This window comes from Athene noctua, chromosome 1, assembly GCF_965140245.1.
Source record: "Athene noctua chromosome 1, bAthNoc1.hap1.1, whole genome shotgun sequence".
NCBI classification, from domain to species: Eukaryota; Metazoa; Chordata; class Aves; order Strigiformes; family Strigidae; genus Athene; species Athene noctua.
The window spans coordinates 168,632,668-168,652,473 of NC_134037.1; the positions used below are offsets into that span (position 1 = coordinate 168,632,668).

The 19,806-nt window shown below is 36.0% G+C and overlaps 1 protein-coding gene across 20 annotated transcripts in view; it reads right to left on the reverse strand.

Annotated features, from left to right (window-relative positions):
• Positions 1-19,806, reverse strand: part of KDM6A (lysine demethylase 6A) — a 167,685-nt gene that overhangs the window by 110,785 nt on the left and 37,094 nt on the right. For all 20 annotated transcript variants that reach the window (XR_012633542.1, XM_074904807.1, XM_074904788.1 and 17 more), the window contains exons 3-4: positions 17,110-17,218; positions 4,048-4,097 (exon numbers count right to left, since the gene is read on the reverse strand). Coding sequence is in view for 19 of the 20 variants with exons in the window: in XM_074904807.1 (XP_074760908.1) it covers positions 4,048-4,097; positions 17,110-17,218 (159 nt within the window). In the remaining variant the exon portion in view is untranslated. The remainder of the gene's footprint in view (positions 1-4,047; positions 4,098-17,109; positions 17,219-19,806) is intronic.

Below are 19,806 nucleotides of genomic sequence, written 5' to 3' on the forward strand. Positions count from 1 at the left end.
AAATATACTTTAATCAAGACTATCAAACCACGTAAGGGCTGAAGTAGCAGTGTCATGCCAAAGCAGAGGAGATCTAATCAAAGTACCAGACAACCAGGCTCTTCTGTAAAATCCTCCCAGGAAATCCTCTACCGAGCACTGAAACTTCTTGCAGTCCCACATCTGTGTAGGAAGGTTTCTAGGTCTCCTCTACCCTTGGCAACAATGTCAATCAATGCAACAGATCCAGATGTTTTACAGTTAACACACACTCAATTCACTCATGTATTGAAATTTCTGTTTGGACAGCCCTACCTGAACCCAGACGTTATATAAAAGAGTTCAGTATGATCAACTGAATTATAATACAACCACATGAGATGATTAAAATAACGTTTTCCAGGTGCCAGATATCTGCCATCGTGTTTGGATAAAGTCAGGAATAATTTACTCCTTGCTGAGCTTCTAATCCTGCCTCCTCAGAATATGTCAAAACTGATAACCATGGCAGACACTTACACTTGATATCTTTCTCAGTAGCATCAAAATCTACAAACTGCAGTTCTAGTTGTTGCCTCCCTCTCCTGAACTGCCCTTCCTATCCGTTCATCCCCCACAGTCCTCCTCACCTCCCCCAACGTGTTGACACAGGGGAGTTTTAAAAAGAAATCAGAATGAAGTACATTGCACAGAAGGGAATTTATTTTAGCATAGGCACATAAGAAGAAACACTGAGAGAACTACTTGAATGCAAGAACTCTATTAAAGTTATCTTAGCTTTTATCAAAGTTGAGGTATTTAGTTCGTAAGATTTCAAGTCAAAAATTTTTTTAGATGTAGAGTTAAGGTACCACAGTACCTGTATAGAAGAAACATTGCAGAAACTTAGTAATTTTGCAACATTTTATGTCGATCTGTGGGTGCCCAAAGACATTAGTGCAAAAAGTGGTTTATTTAGGAATATGCAGCATAATGCAACCCAGCTCTTTCAAAACTATCTGTAAAGGTATTACTTCTGTGAGAGGAAGTAATATCTCATCAGAACAGAGGGAGTATTGATCTAGTAAATGGCAAAATACAGCATCTTCCTAATCTTTCACCTTCACTTATCTCACTATAGCATATATTCAGAATATATTTTCTAAAGCATTTTTTCATTCTCTTTTTGTTCCATAGGATCAACAAAATGCTTACTGTATTACCAACAAAACCACCCATGCACCAAATTTTGACAGAAAACAACCTGGTAAAAAATTCAGACTATCAGAAAAATCTATTTTAAAAAAAAGAGTAAAAAACTTTTCTTCATGAACGGAAAAAGATGAATTGTAAAATAATATAATGAACAATGCAAGAAAATAATTCTCAATTACCAACACCATGCAACAGTAAAAACCCAAAGTAGCAAAGACTAAAAATACTAAGTAAGGAGGCCAAACTATACCCAAAGCAAGCTAAAATGTCTCACAAGCCTTCGAGAAGTCTTCTATTTATAAAACAAAGAACATACAGGGCACTCATTTCAACCACATAAATTTGCACTGCACCACAGTAAGTAATTTCAGATATGCTGCCTAAGTTTATAAGACTGTTCCTGTCTGGTTTCAAACCTGCCTTATATAATAACCTTCATGTGATTCAGCACTCTCTATCAATTTCTCAGTTCTCTCACACAGCTCTCCTCACAGCTCATAAATACCACCCTTTCTTCACACCCTTCTCTCTCTTCCTTTCTTTACCATTGCAAATTCCAACTTAATTGATGACATCTAACCCTGTAAGAGCTAGGAAAAAAAAAGTCCTAAAAAAACTACAACAGTAAACCAAGAAAATGTTACTGCTTCTTTATTTTCAGTCATCTGTATCTCAGAAAAAAAGATAATCACAAAGTATAACAAAACAGCATATAAGGGTGACCAAAATACACCACAAACTTAACTACTCTTGACTAAATGGTTTCTTACAGATGCAAGGCATTAGAGATAACAAAACACAAGAAACCCTCTCAGTTGGGGCGAGGAGTGGGAATACCTGTCTCTAAACCCAGTCCAGGAAGCTTCCCACTGCCAACTGCAGACTAGCTTCATCATCCATTAATAAAATGAAATATGATTCAGCTGTAATTTTTATCAGTATCAGCAAAAAAGTTTTAACTGAAAGATGGTTTTGGACTCTGTTTCAGGCTCTTTTTCACGCATATAAAAATTAAGAAAATCTCCAAAATTGTTAGGGAAAACATCCCACTTCGGACACATTTATAAGGAAGATCACAATGAGATCAAGTAGCATAGTATCCTTCCTAGGTGAGGCCAATCTGAAGAGTATTATTGGAGTTTTGTGGGTTATTTCTTTGTAGAAGTCAAAATGCTCTTCTGTTAGCTCCAAATAATGCTCTCATGCTTGTAACTGGAATTGTCTGAAATTACCTCTGCATGGTAAAACTCTTGAAATATACACAAGAAAGGTATGTTAAAATATCACCACACTGCATACAAACAAATTGCTTTCAACAAGTCAAGCACAGATCACACGTTTTGCTGCCATCCGTGTACTTGAAATGGAACGGCAAAACAATCAGAGTTTGCATTTATTTTAATTGAAGATAATATTCTGAGCCATGCTGAAACACTCTATGCCTATGGAAATACATATAATCATTTACACTTCACTCTGAACTCTCTGAAAATGCAGGGAAAATAATTTACTAATCATCTATCACTTCTAATAATGAGCCAGTAGAACAAAAGCCAGAAAAAATAATTCAAATCACAAACTATTCTAAAATGCTTAACATGGGAAGAGTACAAACAACAGGAACTATTACAACAGATGTTTAATTAATTGGTTGAATTCAACACTCATTTACAGCAATCTTTAAACTAGATCTCTGAGAGCATGTAAGAAGTAAGAATAGATGAATGCTTTTATTCATATTGTTGTAATTTTTAAACTACAGGGGTTATTTCTAAAAAAAATACTTCAAAAAGGCTTGGCGTAAAAACGACACTTGTACAACTTCTACTGGAGCAGGGCCTTTACAAGACAATACGAACAATTGTCCCAGGACTCTTCAATTTGACCCCTCCTTCCACATGCCCAAAGACTTATTTCAGTTCATTCCTCTACCCTTTATTTACCCTGCCTTTCTCACTTTCCACACCCCCAAATGGGAGAAGTTGTCACAGGATTTTTCAGAACATACTTATAGTCCCCATAAAATGCAAAGAACAGAGAAAATGTTGTTTCTCTAATGCCAGTATATACATGGTATTGATGTCTTTCCAGACTGACCCCTCACTATTTGAAATATGCACTTAAGCACATTTTTAAGGAAAACAGCTGCTTAAAACCACACAAGTATCTACTATGTTGCATGCTTTCCTGCACTTCTGTCTAGATCACCAGCTTCAAATTATTTCATGTAACAATATAATTAAGCTAACTATTACTGACAATATTGCTATAAGTAATTTCTTAATTTTATTAATTTAAACTCCTGATACCTCTACATGACCTACACTAACAGGATTTTGTCCTGATACCTCTACATGACCTACACCAACACGACTTTTTCCTTATTTAAGAATGTTATCTAAAATACTGAAAGGGACTTCAAACAATTTGGCATCTGTGGAAATGAAGAGCAACCTGAGAACATTTTTCCCAGTACAAGTCCAATACCTGCGCAGCAGCTTTCAAGTGGTTATGATTCTCCATACGTATCCAAGTGTTTATGCTTTCATAAGAAAAAAATGAAGTGATGGATAATAATAATTTTTTAAAAATCTAAAATGTGTCGTTATTTGATCTGCCATTTCAATAAGTGGCATGAAGATTTATCTCCCCTTAGATTTATAATAAATTGTACGTATAGGTGAACATTTCTGTTAAGATTTAATTAGTACACCAAAAAGTAATTGCAGGTAGATACTCCAAACTATACTGAAATTAATCTGTTTTAGAAACTGAATCATTTACAGCAATACATTAAAAAATAAAAACAAAAAAAAAAAAAACAAAAAAACAAAACTTTTTTTTAAAAAAAAAGGAAAAGCAGCATATACAGACCTTCCAGTAGTCAGATTGTAAACTGTAGTACCTCTGGTATGCAGATAATGCTGTAGGAAAGAAAAATGAATGTTGAATTTGTTTTGTTGCAGTTTCTCTGAAGAAAAAGAAAACCTTAAGAGTCAGAACACACAACATTAAAATGATAAATGGTTTAATAAAAGTAACACTGCCACAATAAGTACACTGTTGTGGGTAATGCATTCCTTAAGATTATAATTTTGTTTTATGAAATGTCAACCCAAAAGTATATTTATTATTAATCTTACAAATGTAAATCAAGCAATATTTTAAAGAAAACCTATAACAAAGAAATCATTTTAAATTTTGGGATTTTCATCCTAGATAAAGCTGTTGTAAGATTTAAAAATTTAATCATGTAGCTCATTTACCATGCTCCCTGATGTCCTGTAATTTCTAAAGAACTGGTGTGGAGGGACATACAAAAAGAAATCAATTTCACATGCCCTTTCCTTCAGTAACTAGAGAAACAAAAGCAAGTAGAAAAAAGCTTACATTTTATTCAACATCTATGACCAAGACTAACCTGGAAAACAGTGCTAAGAACAGCTCTGTTCAGTAGAATATTATCTCTACTTAGCAACAGATTTCTCAAATCACCATTCCCGCATCCTTCTTCTCCACTAAAAATTCTGGTTGATTCATCTTGCCCTTCAGCTAACAGGCCACATGAGACTACAACACAAACAGGCTTTACATTCTTATAAGACCACTGCATTAGGCACCATCCAAAAATGAAGACTTTTAAATAATGATTCACTGCAGTAACACCAAGATTTTGGTTTTTTCACGTGTTTGCTTCTTAAGAATTGTTTCTACACAGTATGTATTTTCCAAACAGCAAAAGAAGACGACCTCTGCTTTAAATAACCACATACTCTAAACAAACACTAAACAGATTAAGGCAGTAATAACAGTATGTACTTTATGTGCAGGTTCATTTCCTGCAAATACCATGGATAAACGATGGTCCTAAATTTTATCACCCTTTAATACCTGTCTTGCATATTAATTTCTGTGTCTTCACAGAAGTCCTTAAGTTTAAATGAAATAAGAACATACACAAGAGGACAAAGCACACAGAGCTTTTTCTTCTTAAAAATGTACCTTTGCACTCACCTGTGTATGGAGATTCACAACCTTGTATTTTTAAATGTCTAAACGATACGTGCTGAATCATGCCCATAAAGTGCCCCTCACCACTGGAACTGCTTGTGAAGTCAGCTTCTAATTTTGGTGCTCTAAACTGTGATTTATTTAAATGCACAAGAGTAGAAAAAAAAAAAACCTAGGAGAACACTCAACATCCCTACACTACCAGCGTGCAATAGGTGTAAATGTTTACATGCAACTTAAGACAAATAAAATCACTTAATAATCTAGTCAACCAGGCTAAGTCTTTCACAACTTAAGAATACAATTCCTCCCCCACCCCCCCCCAAAATATTTGGTACGGACTGAAAGATATGACTGCAACAGTTCAGTCACATTCTGCAAGCATGTTATAAAGGACGTTCACAATAACACAAATTAACTCCTACCCCAAATACTCCTTCTAGATTCACCTTCTTGCAGGTATCATTAATGACTTTCAACAGAAAGGCATAATTAGTTTTGAACGTGGGGACAACTTTGCTTTCCAAAATAGGAAAACACACTCACACTGAAACAGTTTTGTAATGCGCCACACTTAAATAATTTATTTTTTTAAGTCAAGCAGTACCTATCCCTACTTCAAAGGTTAAAGTATATGTCAAATATCTAAGTCAACACCACCATATTATGCAAGATTTAAGAAACTGGGGACCTGTAATTTTTTTTTTTTAATCAACTATTTCAGTCAATTATACAGGATATATAGATAAAATAAAAAGATTAGAAGAACGTTAAATACAATGCTAAGAATTTATACAGGGAAAATAAAAAGGAGAACTTTTTCAGTGTGGTTCTTAAAAAATACAGAGTACCCACATGAGCACATCCATTAAATACAAGAGCTGAAATGTATGTCTCCCTGTAGCAGTTAAGGTACTGCTAACAAGTTTATCAAACGTCAAAAGTTTTAAAAAAATTACAAAACTAGAGAAGCTACAGAAGACCTAAAAAGGAAAGAAAAGAAACAAAAAAAAAAGGGGGGGGAGAAGCCTTACTGCTATTCAGTGACTAAAACATTCTTTATGCAAGTATACCAAAAGGGTGCACACACTCAGGCCCGTCTTTCCCAGCCAGAGACAACTGAACAGAGGTGAGCAGCACTGAAAAGGGGGAGAGAAGACATCTGAAGTTATTCACTCATTCAGAACCAATAAACTCCAATAGTCAGGGGAGGAGGAAGATTGGGAGGCACAGGAAATCAGGCTCCACTGATGTCACTGCTCAAAGAAACTTGCCCAGAGAAATTCTAGCACCACCATTTAACACAGGGAAAAGTTCTTCTATTAAAGAAAGGAGTACTTCTTCCTTGATATTCTACCAGTTTTCCTTTGCGTGCTGGTCTGCAAATTATCTTCTTTTCTAACTCTTCCATTCAACAAAGTTTAGCAACTTCCCATAGCAACAGTTGAAATGACAGCTTTAATGTGCCAGGCTCACGCTACAATTAAAAACAAGTCCATGGAAAGCATGGAATGCTGAAGCATATTTCATGTTTACATGAGAAGAAGATAAGGCCTTCATTCTAAGGACAGTCACATTACTCTTCCAGAGGAACAAAGAAGACACTACAGTCTTCCTCCTAAGTGTCTGAAGTGCCCAATCCTACTTCTGGATTCAGCAACCTCTTCTAGGGATCCAGTCTTTCCTTTGAGAGTAACAAGATTCTGCTTCTACTTAACTTCTTGAAGATTAAATGCTAACATTCTCCACGTTGTCCTGAAAATGTTTAACAATTAATCATAGAGAAATCCCTTATCCAGGAGTTAAACATCCCTTTCCTCCTCGTTAAAGTTATACAACTAGAAAACTGTTATTCATGCCCAGTTTCATTATTTAACAAGTGCTCAACTTGGTTACCTGTGAAAGTTTAATTCAGTCCCCTCTACATCTAGATTAAACATCTGCTCTACAAGCACTCAAGCTCTGTGGAAAAGGATTGAAGGGACAGGCGGAAAAAAAGAAAAAAGGGATTCAAGAGAGCATTTTTTTTCCAGAGCCCCCACAAAACATCCCTAATCAAGCATATCCTTTAAGAACCTTGCATATAAGAAGAGGCTAGAAATCAGATTATGAAAGCAAGATTTTTTGAAAACTAAACCAAGCTACTAGTATTAAAGCACAGAACATGAACCATGAATTTGTACCCTACCATACTTCCTACTCCCTGAGTGAGTTACCAGTAAGTGGACATTTACCCTGAGTTCCATGGTGCAGAAATAGAGTATCTTACCTAAAAAGTGTATTATGGAACTACAAGCAACTTCTCCCTTAAAATAAGTGTTTAGCTATAGGAAATGAGCACAAACCCCTCAAATTATAAACTTTATTCTAAATTAAGAAATAAAGAGCAAGTGACTCTGCAACAAAAATTTTATACAATTACCTATATGAAACACAGGTATGTTTCATCAGTGCTGTGATTCTAATTATGGCATGATATTCTCTGGTTTATTAAAATGTGGAAAGCAAGTCACTTGTGTCACGCACCACATTACTAGTAGTAAAAAAAGCAACAGCAAAACAAACAAACAAAAAAACCCAAACGCCACTAAAGGCTGTAATATCATTTGCACCTTTACTTTTCATCCAAGACCTTGTCATTCCAAGGTGAGACAATTTTTGTCAGAGAAAAAAGTTCTATGAACTACTGCTCCGCTTTCAGCATAGGGTCAACTCTCATTTTTATGGATACAAGTGAATTACCCCATTTCAGTTAAGACTTCCTTTTGTAAACATAGTGAAGTGAGTGCTCTGAAATCACTCTTAGACACAGCAGAATTCTGCAGACAATCTTCTGATTAGGAACTTATTATTGAGCTTTTCCAATCTAAATGTTTCCCACTGAAATTCTTAAACATATGGAATTGTTGGAGGTCAAATAGATAAGATGCTTTTTCCAGCACACAAAACACTCCTGAATATCTAGAAAATGCATGTCCAGACTCAGAAAGAACAGGACTGAACGTCAACAGTAGGACAGTATTTCTTTCTTCACTCTTAACTGTTCATAAAACAATCTAGTCAACCACAAAAAACTCTCTTAAAAGCACAAAGCTGAGAGACCACATTCAGACAACTAAACCACTACTGGACAAGTGACTCAAGATTCCTAAAAAAGGTGCTCGTAGTTACCAATTGACATCCTTCTGCACAGTATTTCATTACTTACTGTATCAGTTTACACTCTTCCTATTAACATTTCTCTTCAAAACCTGACAATTTACATTATGTGCCTAACAGGTCATCATCATGACCAAGACTCTTACAAACTCTACAACCTACTGATAGCAGACACAGCATTTACCATCCTACCCTGAATCAGGGAGGTGGGGGATGGTGGTATATGCCCTGAAGGTGTATGTAGCTTTTCAGCTCAATCACCACCAGATATATTGCTTGATGAGAATAAAAGAATGTTTACCTAAAATAGCTCTGAAAAGAAATACGCCATCTTTCCACCAAAAGAATTAAAACTACTGGACAGTAAGAGACCTCCTCAGCACAGGCTCACTTCAGAATCTGTCTTTAAGCCTCTGCCACCTAATGCAGAGCTGACCCTCGATGAGTTAATACAGGCACAGTCTACTGGTTCCCTCTTGCAAGTTTTTACAGCTACCCAGAACCACACACTTTGCAATACCTACAGTTACTCTGACACTGACAGCCTTTATTATGTGCCCCCTAAGAGTTTGCCTTCCTCTATTACTATGGCTAGGGTCAAGGGACATGGATACTGGTTTCTTATTTGTCCCTGTTTAAGATTCCTTGACTTCACATATAGAATACAAAACAGAGTTTACATAATTATCATGTATGTGGTTTCAGGATGTGATTTAAAAAAAAAAAAAAAAAAATCTACTCAATTTCATGAGAAAATGGTAAAACTTTATAAAATATGTAATTGTTACAGTAATAAGATAGACAATCTCTCTTTATATCCAGAGCCTAAATACATAAGCTAAACAAACAAGTAAGGCGGAAATGGGGAGCAAAACATCTAGACTAAATGATATCCACCTACCTGTCATTTTTAGGACATCTAGTCACAAATCACGCAGTCACAAAAGGATGACTTTTATTATCTGCTCTAAAATCATACTTTATGATACCTGGAAATTTAAGAAACCTTTGAAAGTGATGCAAACATGGAACAGTGAGTATTTTAGTGCTCGAGTAAGGAAAAAGTGAACTAGATACTGACACCATCTAGTGGCATCTTGCAAGGCTAAATGTGACTAACACAGATTTTTGGCTTGCTGAACTTAAAGTTAAGAGTAAGCATTAATTTGATGACATACCCTGAAAAGGGAACTTTAAACCAACTCAAAGTTCCAGATTCGTCTGTGTAAATCAATACTTGTTTTCCTAAATTAAAAAAACCCTGAATTCTATGTTAATTTTTAAACAAGCACTAACATTTCTTAGTGCTTATCTAATGTGAAAATGAAAAGTAATATAGAAAGTTAGCTGAAGAACGGCATAAGGGAAGCAAGGAAAGGGCACATGCATTGCTTTAGATCTGAAAATGCTTCCAAGAAAAATAAATCTTCATTAAACACCTAGGAGACATATGCAGGTTATGGAAACGGCTTAGTACATAGTGCAGGTTGTATCTACAACAGCATTTTAACCTAGCAAGATGAACACTGCTGGGCCATAAAATTAAAGACATTAAAATGTGAGGAAATTTCAAGGTTGAGTGAACTGAATTGACTCTTTGCTAGGTAAAAAAATGGCTGTCTGGCCAGGCCCAAAGAGTTGTGGTGAATGGAGTTAAATCCAGTTGGAAGCAGGTCACGAGTGGTGATCCCAGGGCTCAGCACTGGGGCCAGTTCTCTTTAGTATCTTTATCAATGATCTGGGCAAGGGGATCAAGTGTACCCTCAGCAAATTTTCAGACACCAGGCTGGGAGAGTGTGTTGATCTGCTTGCGGGTAGAAAGGCTCTACAGAGGGATCTGGACAGGCTGGGTCAATGAGCCGGGGCCAACTGTATGAGGTTCAACAAGGCTCATAGGCTTGATGGAGCAGTTCAGACCAGGTCCTGCACTTGGAGCACAAGAACCCCGGGCAACGCTACAGGCTTGAGGAAGAGTGGCTGGCAGAAGAAGAAAGCTGCCTGGCAGAAAAAGAGCTGGTGGTGTTGGTCAACAGCTGGTTGAAGATAAGCCAGAAGTGTGTCCAGGTGGCCAAGAAGGCCAATAGGATCATGGCTTGTATCAGAAATAGTGTGGCCAGCAGGACTAGGGAAGTGATCATCCTCCTGTACTCAGCACTGATGAGGCTGCACCTCAAATACTCTGTTCATTTTTGGGCCCCTCACTACAAGAAATAGGTGCTGGAGTGAGTCCAAAGAAGGGCAATGAAGCTGGTGAAGGGTCTGGAGCACAAGTCTTATGAGGAGCAGCTGAGGGAACTGGGATTGTTTAGCCTGGAGGAAAGGAGGCTCAGGGGAGACCTTATCACTCTCTACAACTACCTGAATGGAGGTTGTAGCAAGGCGGGGGTTGGTCTTTTCTCCCAAGCAACAAAGACAAGAGGAAGCAGCCTCAAGTTGCACCATGGGAGTTTTAGATTGGATATTAGGAAAAAATTATTCACTGAAAGGGTTGTCAAGTATTGGAACAGGCTGCCCAGGGAACTGATGGAATCACTATCCCTGGGTGTATTTAAAAAAGATGTAGACCTGAGGCTTAGGGACAGGTCTTAGTGGTGGACTTGATGGTCTTAAAGGTCTTTTACAACCTAAATTATTCTATAATAACTAAAAAAAATGTTGTGGAAGCTAGACCAGCAAAATGCAGCTCAGGTCTTTTGTTCCAAAGCCTCAGTAAAGAGGTTGTTCTCCACTTCCTCCCAGAGACTTGTGCTGGAAGTACCAAAGAGATGATTGAAGAAGCCTGAAGCATGTCTTCCTTTTAACACAGAATGAAAGCAGACATACAATGGTAACACAATCATACATTTAATAAAGAAAAATCACCAAATAGTTCGCTGAGTGATTTTAATAACAGCTACACATCCTCATCTGGAAACACAATGCAGCAGCAAACTGGTAAGAAACCCACTGTCCCGTGATTGCGTCCAACTATGTGTTGCACTGGAGACTAGGAAGTATTAAACATGTAAGACATACAGGAGTTTGACAAGGAGTTTACCATTACAGAAATCTTTTAAATAGTGAACTCTATGAAAGGTCCTAAAATATTCAGGGTATCAATGAAGAAACACAATGGAATCACATGACGCTCAGAAATGTTTCAAATAGCATATTCCACAAAATGACTTAAAAATTAAATGTTTATTTAGAACAATGTCCAAAATGAAAATTTTCAACCAGTCAAAAAACATGGTCCAGCTATATTCTATAACAATAACCTCTGTCACACACGCGCACAATTTATAAAGGACATTTTCATGTTGTAAGCTTAAGATAACATTCTTAATCCTTTCTATAGGAATTTCACATAACAGTTTGAACTCCTTGAAATTAAACCTCCCAAAATTTAACAGCAGCATCCAGAAGATGAAATAAACAGCTACAAATAGAAGCAACCCAATATCTGCCAGTTATTAACAAACAACAAAATGAAAACCCTTAAACCTAAAAATCACACTTCTTTGAAACACAGCCCTCTCTCCCTCAACTCATTCCGATTGCTATGCTACTTAAAATCCATTCTCGTTCTCCAGGACTCATCAGTAAAAGACAGCCCACCATCAACCCTGCAGCAAACAGCACAATCCTGTATGTTGAGAAGTTCTCTCTTGCATTTTATAAGATGACTCTTACTAGTCTGTACCTCAGAACACAGCGTATTGAAATGCTTCCTAATGACAATACTTTCCTTCAAAGTCCTTAATGTCTTAAGACTAAGACATTAACCACTACAAAGAAATTCTCTACAGAGCTAGAATTGTAAGTATAAAGGAACACATGTACATTGTTGAATTTGGGAGTTTTTCTCGCAACCAAAAAACTTTACAGAAAAACAATCAAATCACAGTTAAATTTTAGTTTTAGGCTGTATCTTAATAAATGAATGATATCAATATAAAATCAATAAAATCAATAAACATTCTGTATTTTTTCTTCAGTTTTGTTTTAAATTTTAGCCTAACAATTGCTTAAAAATACCCTTGGACTAATTAACACTATCTTACAAATTACTTACAATATTTTTATATTAGTGCTTTTGACAACACAGTCACTACCTACAAACAAAAGTATTATTAAAACTGTTCTGACATAATACCTAGAAAATGTGAGTACAACAGTAAGAATTATTTTAGTGCAGTATTTACTGTGCTTTAGTAAATGTGATGTGAATAACCGCAAGTTTTTCCCACATAATTCATTAAGTGCATTATCTACTTTTACTTCCAGGAACTCTGCTTTGAAAACACCAATTCAGGGAGGCAAATGATAAAAGTATGTCTCCACTTGTACAACTGTTACCTGTCCTCCAAGTCACATGCTGGAACACAGCCAACATATATAACCCTTCTACAAAACAGATACAAAGATTTCTAAGGAAAACACAGATAATGTCATAGTCCATGAGCTCATTAACAGCATTCAGCTAGAACTCAAACCTTAAAGATCACCATCTACACTCTGTACACTCCTTATGAAAACCAGAGTCATGGAAAAAAAAAAAAAAAAAAATTTCCAACTACTGATACATCATCAGTTTCCTCCAAGACTAGCAGCACAATAATTTTAGTAAAATCCCAGCCCTCCCAAGGAATGCAGTAGCAAACAAAGTTCACCGGTATGTATCATGGACTTTAGGCTGTATTCACAACTCTGCCAGCACCGTTCAAAAGCCTACATGACAACTCATCAACCTCCTCTGGCAAAACCTAAGGCTGAGGTTTCACATTCTGGGGCAATTGCATCACTTTCTTCTGCTATGTTATTTTTCAGTTGGATCAGTTCCCCACACAGCTGCACGTTCAGCTGTGCCAGCACAAAGAACAGAGCAGCAGCAAGCAGACAGGGGGTGCCACTAAAGACACACCCAAGGAACAACCAGTTTGGAAACCTCTGAAGCAATCAAACAGCTGGGAAATAGCTGTCTCATTTAAAAAAAAAAAAAAAAAAAAAGAAAAAGGCATCAGATTACACTTAAGAAAATGCTACTGAGGAAACAGAATAGTTTTGACTGGGAGGAGTGAACATTCTCATTTTCTGAAATCCTGAAGCCAAATTCTGACCAGTAATGATCAAGACGATGAACACTGGGCACCAAAACCTCATGCCTGCTAAGCTGTATCAGTCTGCCTTAGTTATAAATCCTTTGAATACAAGCCAGTGGCTCACAGTATTCAAAATCTGCAAAAATACCTCCATACCTCGCCTAGGACCTTCTCCTGAGAAAGAACAGAGGTGCAATTAACAAAACAACTCAATTTCATGGCTGCGGGGAAACCTTTTAGCTAACAACAGCAATTCAAACATACTGCATTTCAGGAAAACTACATACTGCAGGCCACCTTTGGATATTTTAAAGGCTAGGAAAAAACACTGTGTTACTCTAGTCTAACCTCAGATATAATGCAGAGAAGAATGAACCTCATCCAGTAATTTCCAATGTAAATTCACATATTTTCTTGGAGACAAGTACTTTTTTAATTAAAAAAAAAACCATACTAAATCTGGACTTCAATGGCTAAAAGTGACAGAAAACATAATACACTTCAAGAGAAATTACTACAAAGGATTCGTTTAAAAATCTGAATATATATATATGCTAGATATATTTAGATTTCAGCAAGGCATCAGCCATCAACTTACTCCACATTCAAAGGTAACCTGCCCGTAACGGATACTCCCTGCATACAGGCAGCAAGAGAAGCATTTGCCTGGTTAGTTCCACTAATGACATGCATTAATCTGCCATGAATCTTTCTCAAGATCCCTCTTTTCTGGTGTATGTGTCCTAATTCTTATAAAGAAATGACCTATAGTCTTTTTTACTACATTTATAAGGTGTTAGCTTCATGAAAATGCTAACACACAACAGATACACCCAACTGAATGAGCCACATTTGTCAACATATTTTCGAAAAAATGACAGACCGAAACAGAACAAACTATACACAAAACCTAACAGATCTATATCAACCAAGCATTGCTTCTTCTCTTTATTACTGATCAGATTTCTGCAATGAACCAACAATTTTGTTCTACTTTGCACAAACTATACACTTTTAAACAAAGCACACTATCACATTTGTCTTTAGGAAAGAAAGACACACCCTTCTACATTATATACAAAGGTGTACACATTTATTAAAGATATTTAATTGAATAAATAATAAGCTTCCAAGGAAAAAAAAAGTTCTTCAGCATTAGCTATGCTACTATCTTGTGATATTTTATTAATTACAGCCAATTTATTAAATACATCAACTTCTCCACAACTTTGACCAGGACTAACTTCAGACTAGACAGATGTATATTTCTGAAGATGATCCTGTTCCAGCATTTTACACTTCTGGAACTTCAGGACTTAGAAGTTGGATAAAATATACATTAGCAGGATGAAAACATTTCTGAACTCCTTTACTTTTCAGTTCCCAAGCATTTAAAATTTAACTGTAATTGCAATTAGAATATATGATAATTAACAGAATTTATAGAATGGAATAAAATTTATTTTTACTTTGAATTTCTAATACAATGCACCATCACTCTACTTTTCCAGTAACAGTAGCAAATTAATTATATAACATTTACAACTTTTAGCATTGTGGGTAATACTTTTACAGTCTTTGGTACTGAAGTTCAACAGCTGTTGTGAACATGTGTCCCTCAATAAAAAAGCCTTTTAACTTCCCTTTTCTCATCAACTAAAATTCCTCCAGTATTATTTTCACTACTACCCCATTTATTTGAAAATAGATACACCTAATTTTATATATATATATAAACTTCATTACCAACAATATTTTTTCACTTCCTGAGACTTCTTTCATGACTGAGATGTTACTTTAAACAGGCATCTAAGAAAATACGAAGTATTTGAAGTATTCAGGTTTTTAATACCTAAAATGTTTCTTACCACAAAGTTCTGCTCATTCTTCTTTACAGTTCTGGAGAACTGGTGTTTTCAACCATCATTTGTATTTTTCATGCTTGTTCTTAAAGCTATATACACAGTACAAAGCAGACTCCCCATCAGTAAACCTCACCCTCTCATCCACAGCAACACCTAGTCCTGTCACTCTATCTGTTACCAACTCTACAGCAAACACAGTTCAGCTCACAATGCTGCACTGTCTTTGCCAAGTAAAATATATCCAAAAAGCCATACCACACTCACATCATACTAAGCTGTATTAGGGTAATCAGAAATAGCAGTGTAAGTTGTTTGCAGAGGGGGTGGTTGAAATTTCTTAGAATACAATAAAATAAAAACATGGTATCAAGACTGTTCTTCAGCAAATTCTATAGCCAGCATATTGCCACGTTCTCTTCAGGTTTTCCTATGTCTCTGGAACTGAAAACACCAGTGGATGGGATGTGGGTACAAGTTGGGGGTTCCTACAACATTGGTAGAAGTTGCAGGTACCAAGGTGCCTAAGCTACCCATACATTCAAGAGAGACAAAAATGCTTTGATCATTCAAAGCCTTCTGAGTTTAGGTAACTGAAAAGTCCTCCCTAGTAATATCAAACCTAAATGTTTGTCACCTAAAAAAGTGAAGGTTCCAGGAATCCTACCACATGCTTGTTTATGTCAGACATAGTGAACAAGTGGACACATAGACACACTGTTATGAATTGGTCCACAGCTAGCCTGAATTACTAAGCAGTACTTTTGAACTACTATCAGTTATAATTTCCCTATTTCTTCAACCCAAGACAACTGTAAACCAGTATTTTAGTGTGTTTGGAAAAAGGTGTGGGGTGGGAGTAGACATTTTTGGGGTGGGGGTGTTGTTTATTTCTTACACGAAGTTAAACAGAATTGCATTCATATTAAAAACTAAAAAGCAACAACAATAAAAAAAGACATCCCATGAAAAAAATTAAATATTCTGACATGCTGTAATTAGCTAGGTACAGTAAGATCCAAAAAGGCTTTCTACTCATCCATACCTTCCACAATCACTGTCAGGGAGGCAGCTAACAGACACTGGGCCTGACACACAGCGTGATGTAAGTGAAAAGAGGACAAGCTGCATGTCTAGCCCTATGTCTCATTCAGCAACACAGCAGAATATCTTTGGGAAATCCACACTGCTACCAAAAAAGCACTTTACTCACCCACAAGCAACAAAGCACAAGTGTACATAAGGTTCTATGTTTACTGGCTGCAACGATGACAAAAAACATTTAAGTAACTTAAAAGACTGGTGAAGCAGAGACCTATAAAAAAACTCCACACCCCTACACCCATTCTTCCACTCAGTACTTAAAACAGAATTTGAAACATACTTTAAGTACACATTTTTACTTTTGAATTAATACTTTCAGTCTAGCCTTACCTTTTGAGATTGTGGACATACATGAAAGCACCAAGACAGGTTCCCATTCTATGTACCTGTGCCTCCCACTTTCCATAGGAAACCTTCAGAGGCATAGGTTTAACTGCTTGTACAGTCATGTAATAATGACCCAGAAAAATGAAGTAGGCAGTGCGGTACTACTGTACCCGAACCAGTTGTTTTTTTGTTTTTTTCAATTAAAGAAAAAGAACAGAAAGTAGAATACAACTGCTTTTGTAAAGACATGAGTCTTATTCTGTTACAGACTTTGAAACATAATACAAACTGAGAAACAAGTGAGTTACCCTAATGTTTTTCATTCGACTGTGTTGCCTACACCAAATGACAATCTCACAATGACATTTATCAGAAGTACTAAAAAACCTTACCTTTTGGATAATCTTCCAATAAGAGGTTGAAGTGACCTAACTGACAAAAGAAATCAGACTCGACCTTTCCTTCAGCTTTCAAAATTAGCGATTCATAGCAGCGAACAGCCTGGGAAAAAGAAATACAAGGTTTTCAAAATTCTGCATTTAACTAAAGGAGATTAATACATTTTCTGAGAAATAACAAAGTTTCTTGTTAATCTGCAAGGCAGTAAGTCTATAAATACTCTCAATAACTTCGCTAGAATTACTTTTCAAAGAAGAAATGTAGTATTTCAGATAGAATAGACTTGGAAGTTCACAGATTCTAATGCAAATTGACAGCAAATGAACAATAGAAGTCTCCAGTGTGGACTCCAGTAACATTCAGTTTCCCAAACATAAACCAAAACTCTAACATACATAACAATTTTTAATTTAAAAATCAATGAAATGCAAAAGGATTGATTTTATTATTTCCAATTTGCAAGACATAAACCTCTCTGTTTTTATTCTCATTCTGTGGTTTATTTTTTAAAGGATACACATTCCATTCTACCAGTTATTGCACTAGTTTTTGCTAAACTGAAGAATACACTACCTCAACATGCTTGCTTAGGCAATTTATATACCTTAGTACATACTTCCCAATGTCATACAGTTTACTATCTTCTACTTGCCACACAGTTACTGTAGGCTAAGCAAAGCTAAAGTTAGAAATATGAATCTAATTAGAAAGGAATTTCACTTTTGAGAAAAGTTGCCCTAGAAGTTTTTATGCTGCACACAAAATCAAAGTATGTTCTGCACTACAAACGCACATTTTTAATAAACTAAACTGATATCTTCTATTCACCATAATGGTCATGATCTTTAACCTGTTATATTCTTACCTCATGACCCTATTCAAACTTTGGGAACGAATAAATAAATGAAACCAGTTTTCCTACTTTTTGAACTTCCAGTTTCTTCATTTTAAACATACTAGCCATTAAAATGAAGTAGCTGAATATACTTAAATGGGAGGGAAGGTCCTTTGCACCAGCAGAAGACTTCACAGTTCTCAAAAGCTTGACAGACTTCCAACGAATTTTAATTCCAGCTGATTAATCCATGACTTTCACCAACTCATGGTTTGACTATGTTTCAAATTTGGTTGCAATTATGGACTCCTTGATTTTCATATATTACAGTATTCAAAGACCTTAATACTTAATCTGAAATAACGAGCTTCGTTATTTTATTAAAACTGGAAATTCAAAAAGGAAAAAAGATTAATCTTCCCTGTAATATGTAAATCCAAATCCTAAACTAATAGTCTTGCCCATGTTTATGATATGCTTCATGTACACTTGGATTAATCATCAAAATGAGAAATGCCAACAATAAACTGAGGAAATGTTAAGAAATAGTTAAAAAACACCTGTGGAAAATCCAAATTACTGATCTAATCTGTATTTTAATTTGGCATTTTTACCTTGCTATGCTAGTTCTAAAAGTAAACAGTGAGCCATAATGAGATAGCTCTTGCTGTACTCAGTGGACACAAAGTCATGTATGCGACCAGGTGAGCAGATCTCAATTTGTATCCCAAGCTTGAGATGTGTTACATATGCTTTCACCTACCCCCCATCCCAGAAGAGCCTTATTTTATGGCTGTTTTCAGAAATAAAGTTCTAATGGATAAAAACAAAGTTATACTGCTGCACAACTGCAGTAAAATGGGTAACATCTATATTAAATCTGTTAGGTGTATGTGTGGTTTTAACATTATTTAATAAAACCATTTAAATTACATATTTCAAACTGTAGCTATTTGGCCATATTCTGAAGGTATACATTGAGACATGTATTTGCCTCTACATCAACGAACTGCTGCAGAATTTTTCATTCATGCTGCAAGTTTTGCCTTCGCAAACTGCACTGGAAGGACTGGAATTCTGTTGACAGTTAATCAAAGCTACTACTCCTTCAATTTTATTCCCACAGCTGCGAACACCTCTTGAAGTCAGCTCTCAATCTTAATGAAGTCATACTCTCAATCTTAATGAATACAATCCCTGGAATCAGAAGCAAAGCACAGAAGTCCAAAGTGAGTTTCTTAAAATTACTATCCATGTATAAATCAATTCTCAACGTTCAGGCTCACCAACGGAACCCATTCCCATCTGCAAATGTTTAAATGCAGAATCTTGGGTTTTTTGCCTTGTTTCCTCTACCCACTTTTTGGCCTTATCTCTGGATTTGTACAAATTGTAACATAATTCTTGCTGATGCCCCTAGTGTTACCATCACAGATTAATTTGCAGCTAGACTCCCATTTTCTGATGAAATGCAATACCTGCTGCAACTGCTGAAAAAAAAATATTCACACTATGACTTTTTTTTAAATTAATATTTTGTCTTTTACAGTTCAGTCACTGTTCAGAACATACAGAAACAGCTACCACAACAGGTAGCTTACAAAAACTGCTGGAGAGGAAGTTAAGGTAGTTTATTTCCTGAATCAGATGGCTACAGGTATTTAAACAAAACTTGACTTTATGAACAAATAAAACAGAATTTTTCTGTATAGATATTCAAGGAAATGATAAATCACACGCACTTAAACAGCTAGGCATCCAGGGACCCTTAACACTTCCCCAGCCCCTTTTCAAGTAAATCCTCATTAAAAGATGTAGCGCAATTATCTGTAAGCACTATAAACAGTGAGGATAC